This window comes from Lactuca saligna, chromosome 3, assembly GCF_052625555.1.
Source record: "Lactuca saligna cultivar CGN05327 chromosome 3, ASM5262555v1, whole genome shotgun sequence".
In the NCBI taxonomy this organism is placed as follows: Eukaryota; Viridiplantae; Streptophyta; class Magnoliopsida; order Asterales; family Asteraceae; genus Lactuca; species Lactuca saligna.
Genome location: NC_136419.1, coordinates 219,461,568 through 219,487,565, shown reverse-complemented (window position 1 = coordinate 219,487,565; position 25,998 = coordinate 219,461,568). Strand labels below are relative to the sequence as shown.

At 37.2% G+C, this 25,998-nt stretch overlaps 3 protein-coding genes across 3 annotated transcripts; all 3 read left to right on the top strand.

Moving 5' to 3' along the window:
- The first annotated feature begins 226 nt into the window (after nt 1-226).
- Nucleotides 227-967, top strand: LOC145036396 (uncharacterized). Its single transcript, XM_078984840.1, has one exon. The coding sequence runs from the start codon at nt 227-229 to the stop codon at nt 965-967; it is 741 nt and encodes a 246-aa protein (XP_078840966.1).
- Nucleotides 968-1,076: 109 nt separating this feature from the next.
- On the top strand, nt 1,077-1,875 carry LOC145036395 (uncharacterized). Its single transcript, XM_078984839.1, has 3 exons — nt 1,077-1,177; nt 1,249-1,652; nt 1,775-1,875. The coding sequence occupies exons 1-3, from the start codon at nt 1,077-1,079 to the stop codon at nt 1,873-1,875; spliced, it is 606 nt and encodes a 201-aa protein (XP_078840965.1).
- Nucleotides 1,876-6,164: 4,289 nt separating this feature from the next.
- Nucleotides 6,165-9,255, top strand: LOC145037844 (NAD(P)-binding Rossmann-fold superfamily protein). Its single transcript, XM_078986587.1, has 6 exons — nt 6,165-6,517; nt 6,913-7,072; nt 7,375-7,562; nt 7,901-8,024; nt 8,738-8,868; nt 8,952-9,255. Exons 1-6 carry the CDS (start codon nt 6,287-6,289, stop codon nt 9,078-9,080), a joined length of 963 nt encoding a protein of 320 aa, XP_078842713.1. The 5' UTR covers nt 6,165-6,286; the 3' UTR covers nt 9,081-9,255.
- The last annotated feature ends 16,743 nt before the right edge of the window (nt 9,256-25,998 follow it).

Here is a 25,998-nt window from a genome sequence, read left to right as displayed (position 1 = left end):
AAGTAGATTATTAGTTAGGTGCAGTAAAGCTGAAGGAAAGGCATGTTGCCCTTTTAGATTGTAGGCTACTTGGATAAGCCAAGAAAATTCATTCCAAATCAAGTCACTGATTGATGAACATAATTGTTGTAGAGCTATAAATCTGGGGTCAATTTTCACATTGAGGTGGATTGGAAAAATGTTAATTCGGAATATATTGGAACAACCCAGGCTTAGTTACAGGAAAATGAAAGTGTTGGTGAAGACTAATTTTGGTCTTAATGTGAGTGTCGGGCAATGTAGAAATGCTAGAAGGTTTGCATTGGATGAAATTGAGGGAAGTTTGGTGGGACACTATGAAAAGCTATGGAACTATGGTGCTGAGTTGTTGAGGGCTAATCCGGGTTCAATAGTCCAAATAGATGTGGATACTATGCCTGATTCTACAGTGTACTTTTCGAAGATGTATGTTTGCTTGAAGGGTGTCAAAGATGGCTGGATTGAAGGGTGTAGGAGGGTGATTGGTATTGACGGATATTTTCTGAAGGGTATTTGTAGAGGTGAGGTATTAGCAGTTGTTGGTAGGGACTCCAACAATCAAATATGTCCCCTGGCATGGGCTGTAGTTGCAGTTGAAAACAAGCAAACTTGGAAGTGGTTCTTAGATCTACTACCGGATGACTTTGAGATGGGAGATGGGACAAGGTTAACAATCATTTCTTACCAGCATAAGGGTCCAGTTGAGGCTGTAAAGGAGAGAGCACCAGAAAGTGAGCATAGGCAATGTGCTAGGCACATCTATGCCACCTTTAAGAAAAAGTTTACGGGTGTTGAGTTTAAGAGGCTTTTTTGGATTGCAGCGAAGTCTACAACACAAAAAACATTTGAAGCTACAATGAGGGAAATTAGGCAACTTAGCATAAATGCTTATGACCACTTGATGGAAAAAGATCCAAGCACATGGTGTAGGACATTTTTTGGAAGATAGGTGTTGTGATGTCGTAGAGAATGGCATATCAGAATCCTTCAATTTTGCAATTGTAGAGGCAAGGAAAAAACCGGTAGTAACTATGCTTGAAGAAATTAGAGTCTATGTCATGGAGAGAATGTTCAATCAAAAGAAGAAGGGAGAAAAATGGAACTTGCCAATCTGTCCCTCCATCAGAAGGAGGATTGAGAATTTGATTAAAGCACAAAGGTTTGTTACTTACTTCAAAAGCTAATTTACTTAAGGTAAAATAATTAATTTTCTATAACATTTCATCACAGGTATTGGGAAGTTACTCCAAGTGGACCACAACAATATGAGGTCAGATTATTGCATGAAGGATATGGAGTTGACTTGAACAACAGAACTTGTGCATGCAGATCCTGGCAGATTAGTGGGATACCGTGTTTACATGTCATTGCAGCAATATTGTTTATGAATGGGAATGTAGAGGACTATGTTTCAGTTTGGTTCACAATAGACATGTTTGGAAGTTGCTATAGATATACAATAAAGCCAATTAAGGGAGTTGATTTATGGCCAACTGTAGTTGCCAATACCATCTTGCCACCAAGACGTAGAAGGCTGCCTGGGAGACCAAAGGTGAACAAGAAGAAATGTCCTACGGAAAAAGAAGGAAGGCATACTGTTAATAAGAAGGGAGGGATTCCAAAATGTGGTCACTGTAAGCAAGAAGGTCACAATAAAAGAACATGTCCATTATTGAACCAAGGTTGGCTTCTTAATTACAATACACATAACAATTTTCTCTTGATTACAATACACAAACATTTTCTCTTGATGCAGTTACAAATGAAGTACCTGAAGACATGTTTGTGGCAGATGAAGTAGAATACCATGAGGAGGAGTATGTAGCAGATGACGTAGATGTAATGCCCGGTTCCTAAGAGTACTTAATTGTGAGTCCCCGGGATTTAAGAGGAAAGGTATTTTGGTCATCTTGTGGGAAAAGTGGAAAAAGAGGGCCAAATATGAAATTTGGGGACAGGTCGAGTACGCCTAGCGTAAGCTGGGATTACGCCCAGCGTAAGGGCGTAAGTGGATGCGGGTGCAAGGTTGAGTACGCCCAACGTACTAGAGGTACTCCCAACGTATTCTCAGAGTTCTAAAACCCTAAAATCAGGGTCAGCCACTATATAAGGAACATGTTGGTTCATACCCTAGCCTCCATAAGCTCTCTCTTAACCTCAGAAACCCTAGATAGCCGTTCCACCTCCATTGTTGGGTGCGTTTGGCCTTGAAAAGCTTATTTTGGAAAAGGAGAGGCTAGAAGAAAGTGGAAGTTGTCAAAGAAGAGTGGAGTGGCTGGAGCTTGTAGATCTGGAAAGATATCATCCTTTGGAGCCTATAGGAGCTATAAAGCTTCTTGCTTGTCATTCATATTGCATAGATATAAGTGTTGTGAAGTTTTGACATCATTCCTGTCCCAAAAGTCCTCATCTTGATGCATGCTTTGAGTTGGCCGAGATTATCAGTCCTTTCAGACCTTTGGAGAGGTCTTGAGTGAGAAAAATGAGGTCCCAAGGGTTGTGGTTGTTCCATGTGTGAGATAAGTAGGTCTTAATGGATTAAGACCTTGGATTAAGAGCTTTATGGACGTCCCAAGTGATAAAGTTTGAGACTTCATGAATCTTAGGCATATTTGGCCTAAGGATCTAAAGTTTGGGCTTAAGAGCTTAAGCCATTAAGAAGTTATGAGGACTTAATGAGCAGCAAAGTTACGCCCCGCGTAACTTAAGAGTACGCCCCGCGTAGCGGGTCAGTGCCCCGATCCCCTTTGCGAATCAATGTTGTACGCCCAGCGTACCAGAGAGGGTAAGCCCAGCGTACTCCCCCTGTTGGATTTTCATTTTGGGCTGTTATTGGGCTGTTGGATTTATGGGCCATGACTGGACAATTTGGATATAGTACTTTGGGCCCAATTAATTATTATGGGCCATGGGTCTAGGCCTATTTGGTGTGGTGGGCCTAATTTAGTAAATTGGGCCAATAGTGGGCTTTGCTTCGGACTTTTGGACTTTGGGCCATTAGTGGGCTTGAGAGCTTATCCAGTGTTGGGCCGAAATAAGTTAAGGGTAAATTGGTCAATTTACCCTTGGAAGGGTATTATGCTTAGCCTAATGATTATTTGTGCTATGATGGCTAGTTTGGGAATTTTCCGGTAAGTCGGTGATTCGGGAATCTGCTTCTTTAATTCAGAGTTTCGGCAATCGCGAGGTGAGTTATCCTCACTATATCAACAAGGTCTAAGGCACCAAGGCCGGCCCTTTATCGGATTGTAATCCGGATATCATTGTTATGTTGTTGCCTTGTTATGTTTGCATCTGGGTATTAGGATGGTATATGCTAGTGACCTGTTAGGTCGGTATCCTATTTTGAGTATGTTATGATACATGGTCTGCTAGATCGGTTTGATTGAATGTGAATTGTTATATGATTATGTGCACATGGATGTTTGACTGGGGTTGGGTTGAGGCAGGACCTGCTTTGTGCTGTAGGCCAACATACCCAGGGCGGACCGGTTATTCCGAAGGCCCAGCGAGCGGTTCGGATAGGTTGTAGGCCCCACGAGGGCGGACCAGACGTGCCGAGGCTCGAAGAGTGGACCAGGACGACTGAAGGCCCAATGCGGGCGGACCAGTCATACTGCAGACTCAGAGAGTGGACCAGGTGGGTTGAAGGCCCGGTGCGGGCGGACCAACAACACTGCAGACTCAAGGGACATGACTAGACTCGGAGGGTGGACCCGGTGGACTGAAGGCCCGATTCGGCGGACCAGTCACACAGTAGACCTGATAAGCATGACTGTTTTGTGATTTGTTATGATATAGCATGATATGTGTGTTTGGTATATGTGGTTGGTATTTTGGGGGTATCTCACTAAGCTTTCGGGCTTACAGTTGTGGTTTAATGTTTTTTTTTCAGGTTCTTCAGGAGACCGTGGCAAGGCAAAGGCGTGATCGTACCGCTCCTCGTGTTTATGTTTTATGTTATGGTTCTGGGAATACTCTGATAATAATTGTATTGAAAACCTTTTTGTAAAACTTAAAGTAATTGGGATGTTTTTGAAGAGTTAAATTTGTTGAAAATTTTTGGTCGTTACAGTAGAGGACCAGGAGGAAGAGTATATGGCAGATGAAGTTAAAGACCATGAGGAGGGTTATGTCGCAGATGAACCTGTTGTTGATGTGGGGGGAGCAGGGAAAACATTAGCAGTGTGACTAAGAGAAAAGGACCTTCTGAGAGAATCATAATGATGAAGCTGAAGAGAAGGGTGGGCGGTATTGGGGATAATATAGGAAACCCAGTTAATTTAAGTTAGGTCATGTGTTTGTTTATGCCTGAACTATGAAAGGCATCTTTTGGTGCATAGTGCACATAAAACTTATGTTTGTTTATGCCTAAAACAATAAAAGGCACATCTTTTGGTGCATAATGCACATAAAACTTATGTTTGTTTATGCCTAAAACTTTTAAAGGCACATCTTTTGGTGCATACTGCACATAAAACTATTGTTTAATGTTTGTTTAATGTTAGTTTGCTCAATTACCTTTAGCTTGTAAATTTTTTTTAATTAGATGTGGATGTATCAACTATTGGAAGGGGTAAAATCATCCAACTTGTACCAGTTGTATGCTGATGTAATCATGTGTTTCTGCATCTCATTGATGTCATAATAATACAACATATACTAGTCGGAAATGACAGGTTACAAAACAGAATGATAAAATTAACAATTATGCCCTTTTGTTTCCTTTTGTTAAATTATGTGTCTTGCTCCTTCAATATAAGGGACTATCCCTGTATAGAAGATGGCTCATTCATTTGTTCCCCTTTTTGGATAAAGTTATAGTTTTTCTTCATATGTTGACCAATGTACCCCTATTTACCATGACTTATTTTTTGTCCCATTTGTCAAGTTCATATGTAGCCTCATCTGTTGACCAATATACCCCTATTTAGTTTAATACCTTCACTGTTATATCAACACCTTCACTGTTATACCAATATCATTTTTTTTTATCAAAAAAACCTTCACTGAAACCAATACCATTTATTCACTGTTATACATCACCTTTATAGTTACAATTACATTACCATTATAGTTAAAATGTGTATCAATTCAAAAAACACAAAACAAAGAAAATAGAATAAACATTAAAGGGCAGCAAAAGCACCCTTGATTACATTACCATTAAAGCTACAAAAGCATCCCTTTACAAAACACATTGGAATCAGGCATTCCATTCACTTTCCCTATACTACATCATGAATTTCACTACAAGCAGAACAAAAAGCATCCACAAACAGCATTTTTGAATCTCTAATGTCCTGCTCATTTCATCGAGTTTCTTTCTAAAACTCGTACCATCCTCATTTGTCTTCATCTTGTAAGATTTCAAATCATTTTCCAATATTGAAATCTTGACTTCCATTAAGTTTGTTTCTAGTTCTTCTTCATCATCATCGACCCATTTCCAGAACTTACAACTTTCCTTATTTCGATCCTTCATATTCAGGAAAATAAGTCACATAACCAAGAAATTATTTAGGAGATGGAAATAAAAATCTAGCTTTAAGCTAAACTTACCAAGGAGTATGGACAAACCATAATCTTTTTTCCAGGATTAGCTTTGGTGTTGATGTCCAAATTCGAGCAATGTACCCACAATCACAATGTTTTCTACCAAAATTAGATTTTGAAATGTTGGTTCTTAACTTGGATATGATGGATTAGAGGAAGAAGAAGACGCCATAGAAGAAGAAGGGGGAAGTCGTTACAGAGGAGTAGAGATGTTTACCCTAATTTATTTCAACGATGGGTTATAAATGGGGGATGTATCCTACCTGTAAACTCCATGCCAACTAGATAATCCACACATTAAGAAAAAGTTGTCAAGTCAGCCATTCACATCTCCATCCGGTTACCATACTGAATCAAAGAGCAAAATGTGATTTTAGATGGTATTTTTTGAACAAATTCTTTAATTGGATGGTATTTTTTAAACAGTGTATACTTAAATGGTGTTTTTTTTTTGTACAAAATTGAAACATAATTATATTTTTAAGTCATTTTCCCTAAAATATATTTACTGTTTATTTTTTAATGTTTAATTTTTTTTTAAATATCTGTGTAATCACGGGCTCGTAAATAAATAAATAAAAACGTGAAACAGGGTGTAGTTGCTCTGGCCACTTTTCCTGCTGACCCTATGGATTTCCCTTCAAAGATCTAGACAACCATTTACACTACAACAGCATTCAGGTAATCAGAAAGATCAGACTGAGAACGAAAAATGAGCAACAACAAGAAATTATTGATAATCGGAGGCACTGGTTACTTGGGGCAGCATCTATTACAATCCTTTTCAGAATCCCAGAAATCATTCGATCTATCAATAGCGTTCACACATCATTCGTCTTCTCCGCCTAACCTCTTACTTCAATCCCTTCCTCATGCTACCCCCTTTCAAGTTGACTTACAAACGGGACAGGGGTTTGACTCCATCTCTCACACATTTGGCCAGGTTCTCATTCTCTACCACTAATTCATTGAATCTTATCGTTTATTGTTCATGTTTTGGTTTTAATTTCGTCAGACATGCCGCATCAAACTGTAGGTATGTAATAATGCAGCTCATTGTTGAATGTTTTCTAAGACTTAGGGATTTCGATTTCATGGATCGGAGAATTGGAGAAAATTCTGTTCAAATTTGAACAAAATGAGCTTATTTCAAATCCAAATTTCGATTCCAGTGCACCCAATTCAGTTTTCGTTTAATTGTCATGTTATGTTCTTTCGAGATTCTGGAAATGCCTAATTCTATGATGATTTCTGTGCATTATTTTGATGAATTTAAACTGATCATTGTGGAATCTTTATCCTTCAAATTAATTTAATGGAAGTTAACTTGCAATGCAGCCTGATGTTGTAGTCAATTGTGCTGCAATTTCTATACCTCGTGCTTGCGAGACAAATCCTACACTTGCCATGTCCGTTAATATTCCTTCTTCACTTGTAAAATGGTTATCAAGTTTCACTGAAAGCAATACTCTTCTCATTCATCTATCCACCGATCAAGGTAATACAATTGAACCCTATGACCTTCGCTCTTTTTTTTTCCTCCCAACTAAAATTTATCAAGAATTGTGAATTTTGAATTTTGGAATGTAAGGTTAAAATGGTCATTTAGTCTCAATCAATCAGTCTGGAAAAGAAATAGATTCCGTGACTACAAAACTTTATTGCCCATTTAGTCACTTTACCAATACTTGACTTAATTAGAAAAAAGAAAAAGAAACTAGTTGTGTCCCCCATTAAGTCAGAAAAATTCATAATTTTCTCATTTTAATTTGTTTATGTTCATAATAATTTTTTTACCAGTTTATGAAGGGACAAAGTCTTTTTATAAAGAAGACAATGAGACACTTCCTGTGAACGTATATGGGAAGTCGAAAGTGGAAGCTGAAGATTATATTATTGCAAAATGTTCAAACTTTGTGATTTTAAGAAGCAGCATTATTTTTGGACCACAAACTATCTCACCCGTCGCAAAATCACTTCCAGTTCAGGTATATATATATATATATATATATATATATATATATATATATATATATATATATATATATATTCTTTTTATAACATTAAGTTATATCATTTACACACATATATGCCCCATTTCTCATGTAGGGCCGGAAAATACATACTGACTGTGACTGTGACTGATGGGACAAGAATTCTTGTCTTTTGTCCCAACAAAAAAAAAAGTTAGGGCAGGGAGTGAGGGACTAATTCAATGTCTCTCGTCTATGCAAAAGACGTAAATGCCCTCATGATAGAAATTGCCCCAAGAAATATTGAAAATCTTTTTTTATGATTATGTTCAACTTCAACATATGAAATGCAGTGGATGGATAGTGTTCTTGGCAAAGGGCAAGAAACAGACTTCTTTCATGATGAATTTCGTTGCCCGGTTTATGTGAAGGATGTTGTAAATATTATACGAATATTAACCGACAAATGGATTTCAGGTTATAAATTTCTCTTTTTTTTTTTTTTTTTATTGTTATTGAATTTCTGGTTGTAGTTATGATTGATTTCTAAGGTCAAACACGTCTAATTTTGCAACTTCATCATGAATGTGGTTTTTGTGATCATATCATATTTTTTATTAACAAGTACTACACCTTAAAAAGATGGTGCTAAAGCTATATTAAAATTTATCTTAAATTTAAATATAAGAGGTTATATATTTGACCATTAAAGTCAAATTGTGCCGCTTTTATATTATGTTCCTATTTTGATCAAATACACTACCTTATTTCTTTTCTTTTTCTCCAGTGAGTTTTTTTCTAGATAAATGATGTTCAAAAAGTATTTAAGAAAATTACGGCATATATGGGAAATGGAAGGAAAATGTAAAGGGTTAAATGTGTAAAAAGTTACAATTTAACGAAATAAAACTATAATGCTATAATTGGGTACATTTCTCAAACTACAATGCCTTAATAAGAAAATGTGTACTTGCACACTATATTGAAAGTAAGATGTTATAATATACAAATAAATGAGCATGCATTGCTATTTCTTTCATATAGCCCAAAAACGAATAAAGTCAAATTCGTAAAAAGTTACAATTTAACGAGAGACTTGTTAACCTAAATTTCTCTATTAACCCGTTCTTTCTGCATTAAGTAAAAAAGAAACAACGCCTAAGATTCGGGGTATTTTGGTCAATTTATAGATGGCAAGAAAATGGGATTGCTTCTAAATGTCGGAGGGCCTAATAGGTTGTCTCGGGTTCAAATGGCTGAGACTGTGGCTCATGTTAGAGGCTACAACACCTCATTGATCAAACCCGTGTCCACATCATCAGTTAGTGTAACTTAACCCTAGTTAAGAATCACACTCATGTGTTTTTGTTATAATTTTCAAAATTATGGTTTTTTTTTCTTCAGATTGATCGTGGAGTGAAGTCACCAAGTGACATATCAATGGATATAAGTAAGCTAATTCAAACATTAGATTTTAGACCAATGTCTTTTCAAGATGGTGTCAAGTTGACAATTGAATCAATGAATCCATGACATAAAGTTGTTGGTTTTATAGACTTTATACATGGAAAAAAAATAGTATTATGTGGTTGTAGTGTATGAAATGTTGTATATTAAATCTAGTGAAAGACATTGTAATATGACACAACAGATTGTATTGTTTTTGGCATGCATGTGACTAGTGAAAGATAGGAGATAATATATTACATTGGACTTGCGTTGGTAAGCGAAATTGCAATTTTCTATCACATCCAAAAGGTGGGACAATATTTCGTTATTGATATATTGTCTGAGTAAAAGACGAGTATGCCCTTATCATTATAATTAAAAGTAGCCATAAAAGCTTATACAATATTGTTATGTCCTGACCAGTCTAATAATTGCAGCCTAACATTATAACTAAAAAATTGTTGCTTGTTTTGATTTTACGCCAAAACCAAACCGAATTTATTGCACACCTCGTAATTTCTTTCGAAACTTTATAGAAACGATAGTTTGCTTGAAATAAAATATATTGTTAGAAAAGATGGCTTGAAAACTTAATTATCTTTCTTTTTCTACATTTGTATAGATGTGATTGTGAAATTTGAACAGTCATTTTATCATGTTCATAGAGGAAAATATGGTAAATGTAATAGATCCTTGTTTTTGTTCCTATAGTCGAATCGATAATCTTTAGTGTTGATATTTAAACATGTCACATATAAATTTTGTTATTTGGACCATACATTTTAATGGTCAATTACATGAAACTCTAGTCAACCGTATTTAGTTTTCCGTTCAAAAAAAAAAATGGTCAGTTAGAAATTTTAGTTACATATTAAACGGGTCTAATAGGCTTATTTTTGCTTTTCTTTCATCATATGATCATAATTAAGATTTGTTTTTTGGTATGTTTTTAATATGATTGAAGTAATGTCCGACCCTTTTGGGCATGTTTGAGCTTTAGAGAGATTTTAGGAACTTGAACTTTTAGATTTAACAAAAAAAATGTCAAATAAAGTAAAAGCTTCATTTTTAATACGAGCTTAAAGGTTTTTTAGAACAAAAAACTCAATCCAAAAGTTATATTAAGTAGTGTTTTTCTTTTGCATATTATAATAAAATTATCGGATTTCCCTTAAAGAAAAACTCATATTGTTATTTGTATGTTCTTTTATGTAATTTTACACATTTCAAAAGCTTATAATTATTTTTTTCAAACAATTTACTCAAATAAAAGCTAAATTTTTTGGCTGCAAATAAAAACCATATCGTCCAAATGTGGGTGGGTGTAAAAGGTTATTGCAGGTTCAAATGGCTGAGACCATGACTCATGTTAGAGGCTACGATCAAACTCATGTCCACATCATCGGTCAGTATAGCTTAACACTAGTTAAGAATCACACTCTCATGTTTCTTTTTGTTATAATTTTCAAAATTTTGATTTTTGCTTTCAGATTGATCGTGGAGTGAAGTCACCAAGTACAATATCCATGGATATAATTAAAGTAATTCAAACACAAGATTTTAGACCATTGTCTTTTAAAAATAGTGTCAATTTGACGATCGAATCAATGAATCCATGACATGAAGTTGTTGGTTTTATATATTATATGCATGGAGAAAAAAAATTAGTATTATGTGGTTGTAGAATATGAAATGTTGTATATCAAATATGATTAAAACTAAAACTACGTTGGTTTTAAGCATGTTAATGGTGATAGTTAAATTAGGGTAAAAGGTCATGAAATACAAGAATTCAATCTAATGAAAAGAAGTGTAATATGACATAACAAATCGTATGCATTGGACTAATGAATAGAGATAGTAAAAAAAACTCGTACCCGATGGGTACCCGAAACCCTAACCCGAGTTGATCGGTGATGGAGATGGGGATGAGTAGTACCCGAATGCAAAAAGTAGGGATGGGGATGGGGATGGAGATGGTTCTACTTGTCGGATACCCATACCCGTACCTAAAACCAACCACAATGGGTACCCGATATATATATATATATATATATATATATATATATATATATATATATATATATATATATATATATATATATATATATATATATAGTACTATTTATATTTTATTATCAATCAATTCATAAATCATAATGTATAAGCGAAAGTCAGTAGAAAAAGTAAGGGTTTTCAACAATCAAACATGTAATTTTTGTAATATTTTATTTGCAATAAGTGGTTTAATTTGCAAATTTAAATGTTATTGTTAATGTTTGAAGACATTCGGTGATTATAGTGCTTTATATTCTTTCTATTAGTTTTTGTTTTGTTGGTTGATATGTAACTATGTGTTATTTTTTGTAAAAGTTTAAAACTTTGTAACAGGGAAAAATATCTAATTACCCATTGGGGATCCCATTCCCCATTGGGGTGGGGATGATGATAGATTTTTAATCCCCGATGGTGATAAGATCGGGTATGGGGATGGGACGGGGATTCAGGTATGGGGATAGGGAATACAAAACCCGGTATACACATACCCGTTGTCATCCCTACTAATGAAATATGTGTAATAGGACACTGGCATCAAAAAAAAAAAAAAAAAAAAAAAAAATCACACCCATCAAAAAAGGTGGGACAATTATTTGTTGTTGATATATTGTTTGAGTAGAAGGCATTATGCCTTTATCATATCCCTGAAAGTAAAAATAGCTTGTAGTCCAGCGGTATCCGGTGTTGTCCTCCCTCCTTGAGGTTGAGGGTTCAAATCCCGTTGTGGACATAGGTGGATTTAAGGTGTAGTTTTTAGGAGTATGTTAGATTTGTCGTTTGAAAAAAAATCATAAAGTAGTCATAAAAATTTATACAATCTTGTTTTGTCTTTGTCAATTCTAATAATTGAAGTCTAACAATATAGGTAAAAAAGTGTCGCTTGGTTTTGATTTTATCCGAAAACCTAACAGAATTTATCAAACATAGTATCTTTCGAATTTTTATAAATACAATAGTTTGCTTGAAAAATATATTATTCAAGAAGATGACATAAAAACTCAATTTTCTTTCTTTTTCTACATTTTGTATAGATGTGATTGTCAAATTTGAACATTCATTTTCTCATGTTTCGTACAAGAAAATATGGTAAATGTGATAATCATCCATGTTTTGGTTCACGTAGTCGAATCGAATGGATAATCTTAGTGTTGAGAGTTTTTAGGAGTCTGAATTTTTATATCTAACAAAAATGTATAATAAATTAAAGCTTATTAATACATGATTAAAGCTTTTTTTAAACAAAAATTCTAATCCAAAAGCTATTTCAAGTAGTGTTTAAAGAAAAACTCTCTTATTATAACAAAATTACAAGGTTGCCATTAAAAAAAAAAGCTCATGTTGTTATTCATCTATTCTTTTATGTGATTTTACACTTTTCAAAGCTTACAATTATTTTTTCCAAACACTTACACAAATAAACGTTAGAGTTTTCAACTCTAAATAAAAAATACATCTTCTAGCTTCCAACTTCCAGCCTTTAGTTTCAAACTTTTAACTACCGGCCACCATCTATACTTTCCTGATGTACGCATTTGAACTATATCGTATTGGAACTAAATATATGGTTCCTTACGGTTTTGCGTAATTATCACTTTGCTGCCTTGAAGTGTTTCTTAACTTCCTTGTAGTAGAATGATCCTTTGAACTTTCGTTTTTTTCTCAACTTCCTTGTGACGGAATTAATTATATGGTCCTTGGTGTCTAACATGTCTCAATTTCGTGTTAAGTAATCGATATCATATCATTATCACTAATTTAAAAGAAGTTGGGGTACATAATTGTTTTCATATCGTTATCACTAATTTAAAAGAAGTTGGGGATACATATCAAGGAGCGCTATTCCGCAGTAAAATTTACTTTTTGGTCCCTAAATTTAATATGTTCTTATGTTTGTTGTATATTATTAACTTTTATTGATTATGGACTTGTTGACCACGTAGTTTTTAGGAGCTTTTAATTTTTAAGAAAAAAAAAAAAAAAAAAAAAAAAAACTTGCATGCCATAGTTTTAGGAACTTCTAATTTTTTTGGTTAAATAAAAAACTTCAAATCCAAAAGTTACTTTAACTAATGATTAAAAAAAAAACTCTTTAAAATTTTAACAAATTGACTTAAATACTTTTTAAAATAAATAAATCATATCCATACTTCTGTTATTATCTAATACAATTAAATGTAAATATATTTTAACAATTATAATATCTTTATTTGAAACAACCATATCAACGGATTGTGTAAACTATTATTCTTCATCTAATAAAATAATAAATATTTATTATAAGAATTTATAAACCAAAATTAATATCACACAATAATATTGTTTCGTTTAGAACGTCAAAACACTTGTAATGTATAAAAAATGTTTACTTTGGGTTCTTACAAAATTGAAAGTCCTATTTACTTTATTTGTAAAAAGTAATCATTTATTATATGTTTGTAGTACTAGCTTGAAAAGTTAGTTGTTAGCTGAAAAGAGAGTTAATAACTGAAAAATCGGTTGTTATATAAAAAGTTAGTTGATAGTTGAAAAGTTATCTGATAAAAAAATGACATTTGTTAAAACTAGCTGATAAACAAGCTTAAATATATAAAATGAAATAAAAGGATATTTAGAATAATAAGTTTTTTATAGTTAATTAAGGGTGTATTTGGAAAAAAATAATTAAAAAAAAAAAAAAAAAAAAAAAAAAAAAGTTAGTCTTAGGCTATTTTTGGAGTCTAGCTGAAATATTAGTTTTTTTTGGAACGGTGGAATATTTTATTAAAAAACTAGCAAGAAGCTAGAAAAAGAAAACAACAATTACATCAAAATAGAAGCTATAATCGGATTATGAAGCCAATAAGTCCATCTGATCCTAGATTTGCTAGACCTATTATAAATCCAAAAAAAATGTACTCTCTACAATATCATCAAAGAGTTCAGATTTCCTAGGAATAGTCGGGCCAAAAACAAAATTATTTCTAAAATTATAAAGACACCAAAAAGCCGAGATAATCACTGCGTCAAAAGCTTTTCTTTGGCCAACCCTCAAACTTGTAGAATCAGCCCACCTCATGACATCATCAATAGCAAACCTATCCGAAAGACGAACATCCCACCAAATAGCAATACGGCTCCAAATCTCCAACAATTCTCTACATCCAACAAAAAGGTGATTGATGGTCTCCACTGCAGCATTACATAACGGACACATGATTGATTACACATCCACACCACGATGAGACAATCTTTCCCTAGTTGGAATACCACAAAGTTGATGGGTTTTGAGCATTACAACATTCCTATGGTGCACATAAAACCCTAATTGCTTTGGATCTAGGTTTTTCTCAAGTTATACATGCAATTCAATTATCCAAAGCAAGACCCCTAATCTAGCATACAATTTTTGGATTTAATGAATAAAAATTAGTTAGAATAATACCTTTCTTGTTAGCTAGTAATAACAAGTAATCATTTCCTTGATCTTGACCTTCAAGAGCTTAGTGCCTCAATTGTTGCACCTCTAATGGGATCACAAAAACCACTAGCAATTGGATGAACAAGAGAGAGAGAGAGAGAGAGAGAGAGAGAGAGAGAGAAAGAGAGAGAGAGAGATGGAGGCTAGGATTTCCTTAGAAGCATAGGTTATTTCTTCGTGTGGTGGTATTTTGGGGGAACTCACTAAGCTTCGTGCTTACAGTTTTGATTTATGGTTTCAGGTACTTCAGTGGACCATGGCAAGGTGAAGGCATGACCGTAGGCATCCTTGGTTTACACCTGATTGGATCTTGGAAGACTTTGATTTTAATTCATGTTTTTGAAATAATAGTTTGTAAACACTTTTATTAATAAATGGGTCGTTTTTGAAAGGTTTAAATTTGTTGAAATTTTTGGGATGTTACAATCTCAATGTCCATTGTCTCTTTGCATTTGGCCGCCTCAAGGCCTGCCATTGCTTCATTGTAGTTAGCAGGTTCATCCAAATTTACCAGTGTACCATCACTGATAAACGTATCACAATCTGTAGTTATATGGAAACCATATAACTCAGGTAGCATGTGATATTGCCATATTTATACACATTTTAGGCAATATTTTAATACATTTTAACTAATATTTTGGTTAATTGCAAAGATATGTGATACTTATTGAATTAAGTTACATTTTGCAGTCAATAAAGACACTCTTGAAGAATAAGGACCACAAGTGACAAGCATTAGAACTTTGAAGGATTGGAGCTTAAAAGAAGAAGATTTCAGTTGAAAAATCAAACTCACGACATGAGACATCAAGCTCACGACGTGAGGAGGAAATTATAGAAGATTTCTACACGGAAGTCAGACTCCTTGCTCGATATGGATATCTACCAAGCTCACGAAGTGAGACCCCTATCTCATGTCGCAAGCCACATATTTTCAAAAACTATATAAACTCCTTTGCATTATCGATTGAGGAGGATTTTTTGAGGGATGATATTATGAGATACTCGATATTTGAGGTTAGAAGAGTGATGTCGTATGAATCGAATATTAATAGCGAAATCAAAATACATAATGAATTAAGATCAATGATGTAAATAGAATCTGTTTGGCTCTTTGATTACGTCTGAAAGAATACAGGAGTACAGAATGAGTAAATTGCTCATGCTCTCAAAAGTTACTCTCGACATCCTATACTTTCCGTATTTATAGGTACATACAGACGTGTACAAAAAAAATAAGGACTAGACATGAGAGCTTCAACCTCTAACAATGCATTATGTAATACATACATTCAAAATACAATACAATGACTTCAAAACTAACCAGGCCTAACTGTACATCAACACCTCACTACAAACTTCGAACCTTATAATCTCCCCTTTAGTGAAAATTGTCGAATCTATGTCATTATCATCTCCACGGCCTAGTAAAGTACTCTGTGAACCTCTGTATACCAGATGATCGTCTTTCGGATTTCAGATTTTGGTGGTTGTCGAGGCCAACACAAATAATAACCCTAAATGTTACACACTAAAATAGTGTATAGTGGTAAAGGGATCGAATCCACGGAGATTGGTTCAATTTCTAACTCTATGAAAAATCTCTTTGTAAAAATACTTGTAAAATGACAATAAAAATAAAATGGGGGGTTTTGGTGTTTTGAAATACTTGAAACTAATTAGAATTAACTATGATTTAAATAGACAATTGCAACAAAAATAAGAATTTGATGTAAAATCAATAAGGGAAAGATGGTTGACTTAAAGTTTTCTCACTTTGACTTTTGATGAACATATCATTAGAATTCAATGGTGCAATACTTGTTTTAAATCCTCAATTTGGCTATAGTAATCCAAGGAGCTTGAGATTACCTAGACTTTTCTTAATTGTTGAAATGGCTAGAGAAGCTCATAACAATTTCCTTAGTCAAAGTCACTAATTCCAAATAGCATGTAATTAGTGAAAGTCAACTAGCATTAAGAACCAAAAAGTCACCAAATCCAAGAGGGGTCAAATGCTTTCACCACCATGTTGGAGGGAATGTTTTTATGATTGTATGAAGCAAAAACAACACAAAAATCATTTGTTGCTTGCTAATTTGAGGATCCTTTACTTAATCAAGAAATTAGCCAACTAATCACCACAAACACATTTAAACTCATGAACTAAAACATACAAGTAATGATGAGATGTTAAAACACAAAACATTCCCATAAAGATTCAAGAACATGTTCATGGATTCTTCAACATTCAACAAAAGTTCAAAGGATTAACCAAAAGTCAACCAAGATTAGTTTAGCCAAGCATGGCTAAACACAAAGAAACAAAGTTAGAGAAATTTGTACCAAACATTAAGCAAGAATCAAGAGGTAAAAATATGATGTTCTTCAAGGGTTCTTGGCCTTCAAAAGTCTCCAAAACTCCAGAGAGAATCTTCAAAAATCGGATGTCCAAGAGTATGCAAAAGATGGGCACCAACCTTCCTCAAATAGCTCAAAAGAAGAATTTCCGAAACTACCCCTGCAGGGCCTTGCGCGACCCGCGTGCTGCTGCGCGGGTGGGTTGCGCGGGTGGTGCCTGACATGGGCTTCTTTGAGATTTTGGGCCTCTAAAGCATATCCCACTAGCCCAGATCGAATCCAATCAATTCCTAGCCCATTTTCTTCAAGTTTTTCTTCATTTAAAGCCCAATTTGACCTCTCCAAATCCTCCAAAGCTCGTGAACTCGCCCGATTAATAATTTTCATACGCTTGAATGTTCCCCCGCATCTTGCAAATTTAAAGTTTATTTCTCTCCAAGTCTTCAAATAATCATCAAGATCACTCCATGCATCATCTCCACTACCCATCAAGCCCAACGTCATTTTTGTCTACCAAATCTCATCGCCTCCTATACGTCCCGAACACTCCCGCTCCGCTAGACCCGAAAACCTGCAATTATGCTCACAAGATTCGAGAGTACCCGAAATAGTCATAAAATAACAAAAAGGAAAATATGCATGGAAATTATCTAAATTATGAATGAAATATGCTAAAATAAACTATAAAAAGAAGTAAATAAAATGAAGCTATCAAATCACCCCAAGCTTAAACCTTACTTGTCCTCAAGTAAGACAAGACTAAATGAACTTGGGATGAACTACCCTAGAAATAAAAAGAATGGATAGAACCATGGAACCTGTCCGACGTTAGTCAACATGGTCAGAATTGATTTCGCTGCTATCTCACAACTTTTTCATCCGATGACAATGGAACCATAAACCACAGCCAGGACAACTCCTTTAGGTGAGTAAGGAGGGATGAGCAGTCGCAGCCTCAATGGAACATGTATACAATGAAGAACATCTATAGTAGGGAGAAAGCAACTGGATGGGCTCGGGTGGAGCTCTTTTTTAAGTGTACACTCTGATCTCACATTTGCCGGTTTCTCTCATGTGTAACTAGGTTTAATCGCTCGGGCACCGTTGTAGGAATCGATTCACTTGGTGTTGGCCCAAACCTCCCGTAGTATCCGACTCGACAGTCTCCTTAACATCACCAATTTGCGAAAAACAACTCGATCTATATACAATAAAACATACCTAAATAAATGAATATCAAACGCCGGGTGACCAAGATGTTGGGAAATTTGTTCAATAATTGAACCGGCCACCTATCTAAGATAGTTGCACTTGAAAATTTGCATGCTTCATTTTGTTTTTGTTTTTGTTTTTTTTTTTTTTTTTTTTTTTTTTTTTTGATGAGAAAACCCTTTGACTCAAAATTTGGTTCCCAAAGGTGTGTAGGTGGAACCGAAAGGGTAATGATATAATCCGAATGGCCTAAGTGTGAAAATGACCATGTGTGGAGCATAAAGATGTAATGTAAGCTCCTTTTCAAACTTGTGGTTTTTCAAAGATAATGAAAATGTCCAAATGTGGACTAAAAGACTCTCTAAATTCTAAGAAAATCGCAAAAAGATATGGTGATGTAAAGAGACCGGATATGAATTCTACTCGGGGACAAGCACCAATGCTTCATCCTAACAGTTCAAACATGATCAAGTGTGATCCTCTCCGCGGTAGTGACCGCAAGGCTAAGAACACCCATTGCTATAGTATATCCTACAATTGTTAGTATTGTATGCATAATTCTTCATGAAAACTACCTGTCCATGATCACTTACCCCTTTAAGCTACCAGCATCTGATCCCAAGTATGAAATCCCAAACTGCAGCTAGTGGTCCCGGTTCGATGGGTGAGATAGCAACAAGATCCTGGACCAATAATGATACAATAACTATGAACCTGTTCCATGGCATCCAAGAGAGGTGAGAATAAACAGACAACAAAAATGCATGAATGCTAATGTCTTAAGCTAAATGTTATGCAAAAATAAAAAGTAGAAAAGAAGAAAATAAAATCTTTTTAAAATTTAATAAAATAAAAAAAATGAATGCAAATTAACTTAAACTAATATGTTATGCAACCTAACTAAAAATGCATGAAAAAGAGTAAGAAAAAAAAGGGAAATGCCCCACCCCAAGCTTAAGAACAAGCATTGTCCTCAATGCTTAAGGAAAGGGCAGAAAGGACCTAAATCGGGGGGTCGGGCGGCGGGAAATGCCCGTGGCGATGGTGGTAGTCCCACATATCCTGGAGCTGGCGGGAAGTGTGAGAGGAGGACTGCTCCAATCGATCAACACGGCTTGCCACATCTAGGATGGCTCTCGAATTCTCTTGCGTTTGGGCGTCGATACGCTGCACCGTGGAGAACATTGTGGCAAATTGGTCAAAGAACGTGGGGGGGAAATATGGTGGGACTTCGTGTCCCTCCTGCTGATGCGGCTGGTCAAAATGTTGTGGAGGGGCCTGGAACTGATCATGCTGAAACATCGGCTGCTGCATCGAGGGCTAGTCAAAATGGTCCTCAGCTTCGGGCATCTCGTCGTCCTCTTCGTCATCTTCTTCCTCTTGTTCCTCTGCGTCGTCACCCTCATCATCACCGAATTCTGGGAATACACCTGTTTGGGTTAACTGGTCTGGAGGAAGCCAAGTGTCGGGGTCGCCTATATCGAATGAAGAACCGATCCAACTTGGCAGGATGTAAACCGGGGCTTTGTCAGAGTCTAACCAACTGTACGTGCGGGTTCCCCGATCGAGCAACATCTCCATCCGGATGAGAGTGTCACAATCTAGCAGGAAGTTCGGTGGGGTGTCGACAGGTATGTACTCGGGATCCGGGAAGTCTAGGCCGACGGCTCGACCTATGATCGTGATAAGTCCCCCGATGAAAATTTCCCCTGAGGAACGTTGGCGTATGGAGTCACATTTGTCTAAAAAGAAGCCTGAAAAACTGAGGGAGAGTGCACGCCTCATGCTTCGGAGGAAAAATAGCTCACATCTGTTGATTTGACCGGGCTTGAGACGCCCGAAAATACTCGTCGTAAGGACTCGGTGAGCAATTCGCCAACAGGGGTGAACGATGTGCTTGGCTCGCTGTCGGCTTGGGTTGAAGGTTGGGAGACCGCAAATTTGCATCCAAAAGTTTGCATCAGGGCAACGCAGAAAATCTTGATACTCTTGATTTTGGGGGCTGATGCGGAATGGATCGTCTATACCTATGATAGAATCAAGCTCTTCGTATGTGAGTCTATGATGCTCCCCTTTCAACTGGAATGTGAGGACTTCCGTGTCATCATCTCGTGCATATGTGCTAAGAAATTCCATTGTGGGTTCCTCGTAAGTTCTTTCACAAAGTCGAAGAAAACCACGCCAACCGAGTTTTATGAACAAATGGTATACACCATCATGCACCCCAAGCTTTTTCATGGACTTTTTATGGTAGAATTTTGTCGGCCGGATTGCGCGACCCCGAAGATTGGAGCGATAGGTTTTGATCTCAGCATTTGTAAGGGAAGGATCGCTTCCCTCTTCTCCTCTTTTTTTTCGTTTACCGGCTGCTTTGCGTGATGGACCGGCGGTATCCTGTTGCGGGTTAGGATCGATCGATGATCCATGGGTGCGTGTCCGAGCCGTGGTTTTGCCCATTTTCGAAACCTACAATATCAAAAACAACTTCACCAACGTAATCCCTCACCTCACCACTCTCAAATTAATGCAACTATCTTTAGACTGAACACAAAAAAAAAATCCAAGAAATAGTGACACCCAACTTTTGACAATGTAAAATGATTTCAACAACACCACTCGGTTAATTTGATAATCCCAACAAAAATTCAGCAGCAATACGAGACAAAATGAGAAAATCCCAACCAAAGTTTAAACAATTTTTGAACAAATTCCCAAGCAAATTAACTAATCTCAACCTTTCTCAAATCAATGTTTCCAAATAAACCGGGCAACAACTAACGATCTTAGGCAATTTCCAAAGCATAATTGGATGCAATTATCGAATTGAAACAATGCAATGTAATAAAAACCAAGGAAAGAGAATACCCGTATTATCCCAAAATTGAACTTGAGCCCGGAATCCGCTACCGTGCACCCCAAGCTTTGGTTATTCGTGGGTGCCTAAACGCAAGACTTGTTCATTGAAGGGATATTTCCAACTTCATTTGTGTGAAAAATCCGGCGGCGGCTCGTGATGGCTCAAAAATTATGGGAAAATTTTTGGTGAGATTTTGAGGTTTTGTTTGGTTAGATGTAAAGATCCCCGAAAAAGAAACACTTTGGTGATGTCGGAATTTCGAGAGGTGGTGGGAGTTGGCCGGAAAATGGCCGGAAAGCGGCGAGTTGGGTGGTGGTGGCGCCCCTAGACCCGGCGATGGATCGGAGTAAACTTCAGGTGGGGTTTGTAGAGCACGGAAAATGGTGAAGAATGGTGGTGGTCTCGTCGTATTCCGACCGGTGGAACTCCGGGAAATCAAATTTTTGTGAAAAGTGGGTGTATGTGTTCTTGAGAGTTTGAGAGAGAATGAGAGGGTTTTGAGAGAATGAAATGAAGAAGGAGAGTTGCTGGAGGTTTTCAATCCATATTCAAGTGTGGTCAACACCCGGTCAATGTTGGTCAACTCATTAAACCACCTGGTCAACGAAAGTCAAAGCTGGTCAACAAATTATGGGATGATCGTCAAGGCAGCACGCGGGTCGCGCAGAGGGGGCGCGGGGTCGCGCAGATCATGCAGTTTGGTCCCTGGTTTTTGTTGCAAGTTGAAGACCGGCCGCGCATACCAGCCGCGCACCCGTGCGTGGGTCGCGCAGATCCCTGCTTCCGGAAATCGATTTTTCTCTGTTTTCTTCCGTTTCTTCACAAGTTCTTGATCCCAAATGCCCCAAACACCTAGAAACTCTTGATTTCTTCAAAAATGACTTCAAAAGACGCATCAAAACATTTTCAAAACTTCTTTATTCGGATGTAGAAACACGAAAGCATAAAGCTTTTCCAAAAATGCCTCTCTTTAACGTCTTAGGCGAGACGTCCTTCTAGCTTGGTTCAACACTCCGGGACATCCAAGTGGATGACTTCAATAACACTTGCATTAAAACTTTCATAGAATGGATTTAATCGGTGCCCGTTAACTTTGAAAATATGTCCCGTTTCTTCACTTTGGATTTCCACCGCTCCATGGTCAAAAAGTCTTTATTACAACAAATGGGCCAATCCACCTTGATCTTAATTTGCCCGGGAGTAACTTCAACCGTGAATGGTAAAGTAAGACCCTATGTCCCGGTTCAAAATTCTTCCAGGTGATGGACTTGTCGTGGAAGAGCTTCGTTTTCTCCTTATAAATCCTTGCGTTTTCATAGGATTCGTTTCTCAATTCTTCTAGCTCTTGGAGTTGAAGTTTCCTATGCCTTCCAGCCTCGTCAATGTCGAAGTTGCATTTCTTGACCGCCCAAAATGCTCGGTGCTCTAACTCGACGGGAAGATGACAAGATTTTCCGAAAACTAATCTGAAGGGCGACATTCCAATCGGGGTCTTATAAGCGGTCCGATATGCCCATAAGGCATTGTCAAGTCTCAAACTCCAATCCTTCTTTGTCGGATTCACCGTTTTCTCTAGAATAGACTTCACTTCACGATTCGAGACCTCCGCTTGACCATTCGTTTGAGGGTGATAGGCAGTGAAGACACGATGAGTCACGTGATACTTCTTCAATAGAGCCTCTATCACTAATCAAAGCCCTAGGCACACCAAATCTCGCAAAAACATTAGACTTTAAAAACTCGATAACCGTTTTGGCATCGTCCGATCTTGTGGCTTTGGCTTCAACCCATTTAGAAACATAGTCAACCGCGAGTAAAATATAAACGTTGCCAAATGACACGGGAAATGGGCCCATAAAATCAATCCCCCATACGTCAAAAATTTCACAAACAAGGATTGGATTTTGGGGCATTTGGTTCTTTTGCGAAATGTTTCCCGTCCTTTGGCACCGCTCACAACTTTTGCAAAACATATAACAATCGCGTGACATGGTTGGCCAAAATAATCCACATTCAAGGACTTTTCTCAAAGTCCGGCTAGGTCCGAAGTGTCCCCCACAAGCAAATTCATGACAGAATTGCAAAATGGATTGGTGCTCTTGTTGGGGCACACATCGCCTAATGATTTGATCGGGACAGTGTTTCCACAAATAAGGTTCATCCCACACATAGTATTTTGCATCACTTTTCAACTTGTCTTTCTGAGCACGCGTGAATGTGTCGGGATACCTTTTTGTGACCAAAAAGTTAACGATATCGGCATACCAAGGAATAGATTGGGTAAGGGAAAAGAGATGCTCATCCGGAAACTCGTCCCGCAATGGGAGAGGAGTTTCATTTGAAGTGATCCGACTTAGATGATCGGCAACGAGGTTCTCGCATCCGCTCTTATCCCGGATTTCCAAGTCAAATTCTTGTAACAGTAGGATCCACCAGATGAGTCTCGGCTTTGCATCTTTCTTCGTCATCAAGTACTTAAGAGCTGCGTGATCCGAATACAGTATGACCTTGGTACCAAGTAGGTATTGGCTAAATTTCTCCAAGGCGAACACTATGGCCAATAGCTCCTTCTCCGCGGTAGAGTAGTTGCTTTGGGCATTGTCTAGTGTCCTTGATGCATAATAGATCACATGGGAGGCCCTCCCATTCTTTTGACCCAAAACGGCGCCAATCGCATAGTTGCTTGCATCACACATGATCTCAAAAGGGAGATCCCAATTTGGTGCTTGCATGATGGGAGCGGATGTAAGCAACTCTTTGAGCTTGTCAAAAGCTTCTTTGCACGCCTCATTGAACTCGAAATCGACCTCCTTTTGCAAGAGTTGGCACATTGGTCTTGTTATCTTTGAAAAATCCTTGATGAACCTTCGGTAGAAACCTGCATGGCCCAAAAAAGAACGAACTTCCCGAACACAAGTCGGGTAAGGTAAGCTTTGAATAACATCAATTTTGGCCTTATCTACTTCAATTCCTTTTTTAGACACAATGTGACCCAAAATGAGACCTTGACTCACCATGAAATGACATTTCTCAAAATTCAAAACCAAGTTTGTTTCAATGCATCTTTTTAAAATTTTTGTGAGATTAGTCAAACATTCTTGAAAAGAGTTGCCATGTACCGTGAAATCATCCATAAAAACCTCAATTATGTTTTCAACATAATCCGAAAAGATACTAACCATACAACGTTGGAAAGTGGCCGGGGCGTTACACAATCCAAATGGCATTCTCCGGTATGCAAAAGTACCAAATGGGCATGTAAATGTTGTCTTTTCTTGGTCCTCTGGTGCCACCGGGATTTGGTGAAAACCAGAGTACCCGTCTAGACAACAATAATGGGATTTCCCGGCCAACCTTTCTAACATTTGGTCAATGAAAGGCAATGGGAAATGATCTTTTCGTGTGCTCGCATTGAGTTTGCGGTAGTCAATACATACTCTCCACCCGTTTTGCACACGGGTGGGGACCATCATACCTTTGTTGTTCTCGACCACCGTGATTCCCGTCTTCTTTGGAATGACTTGCACTGGACTCACCCACTTGCTATCCGAGATTGGATAGATCATCCCCGCATCAAGAAGCTTTAATATCTCTTTCTTCACGACTTCCATCATTGGTGGATTTAGCCTTCTTTGCGCGTCTCTACTTGGCTTGCATTCATCCTCCATTAAGATCTTGTGCATACAAGTGGAGGGGCTCAAACCCTTGATATCCGCAATCGTCCAACCCATGGCTTCTTTATGCTCCTTCAACACCTTGAGGAGTTTCTCTTCTTCAAATTCGGTTAAATGAGTTGAGATGATAACCGGAAGAGTTTCATTCTTTCCCAAGTAGGCATACTTCAAGTGTTGAGGTAATACCTTTAATTCCAATTCGGGTGGTTGAACAAGGGATGGAGACAATTTTGTATGAGTTTGGGACAATTCAATTTGCTTGACATCTAATCTTGTGGATTTTTTCATTTCCATTTTATTTACCAACTTCTCAACTTCCGGATCCAAAGAATAAAACTTTAATTGCTCGGCTAGCTTCCCACAATCGAATCATTTGCTTAAGATCATCTCCAACATATCACCGTTAGATAACTCAAACAATTCTTGAGTAATTGGCTCAACAACATCAACAAAGTACAAAGATGAAACATCACTAGGATATCTCATGGCATCATAAATATTAAAACTTTTTGTTTCACCATCAAACTCCATTGTCAAGCTTCCCGCATACACATCGATTTTTGTCCTAGCTGTCTTCAAAAACGGTCTCCCAAGCAAGATTAGAGCCGATTTGGAGGACACTTGCTCATCTAGATCAATCACATAGAAATCCGCCGGGAAGACTAATTGGTTCACTTGCACTAGGACATCTTCTAAAACACCTCTAGGAAAGACACTTGATTTATCCGCAAGAGAGATTATAACACCGGTTTCACTTAAGGGTCCAACATTTAATGATTCATACACTGAATAGGGCATGACATTGATAGAAGCACCAAGATCAAGCATAGCACTACTAAAAGTGACATCTCCAATCTTGCAAGGAACCGTGAACATTCCGGGATCTTTGCATTTGGGTGGAAGTTTCCTTTGTAAAACCGCGGATACGTTTTCATTCATCAAAATTTTCTCATTTCCCTTCAACTTCCTCTTGTTGGTACAAAGTTCTTTCAAGAACTTTGCATATCTTAGGATTTGCTTGATTGCATCAAGTAGAGGGATGTTTACTTCCACCTTTCGGAAGGTGTCCAAAATCTCTTTCTCCTCCATATTCTTCTTTGAAGTTGCAAGTCGAGAGGGGAATGGTGGTCGAGTGGCTATTGGTGTTACTATAGGGATGGACTTCTTTGGAACTCCGGTTGGTGCATCGTTCTTGACTGTAGGTTCTTCAATGGGAATGATCTCTATTTCTTCTTCTTCTTCCCTTGGCTTCTTCTTTGAACTACTTTCTCCGACTTGCTTGCCACTTCTCAAGGTCACCACATTGACATTTGGGTTCTTTTCGGTTTGAGAAGGGAGTTTACCACGGGATTCCAACTTGCTTATGGACGTAACTATATC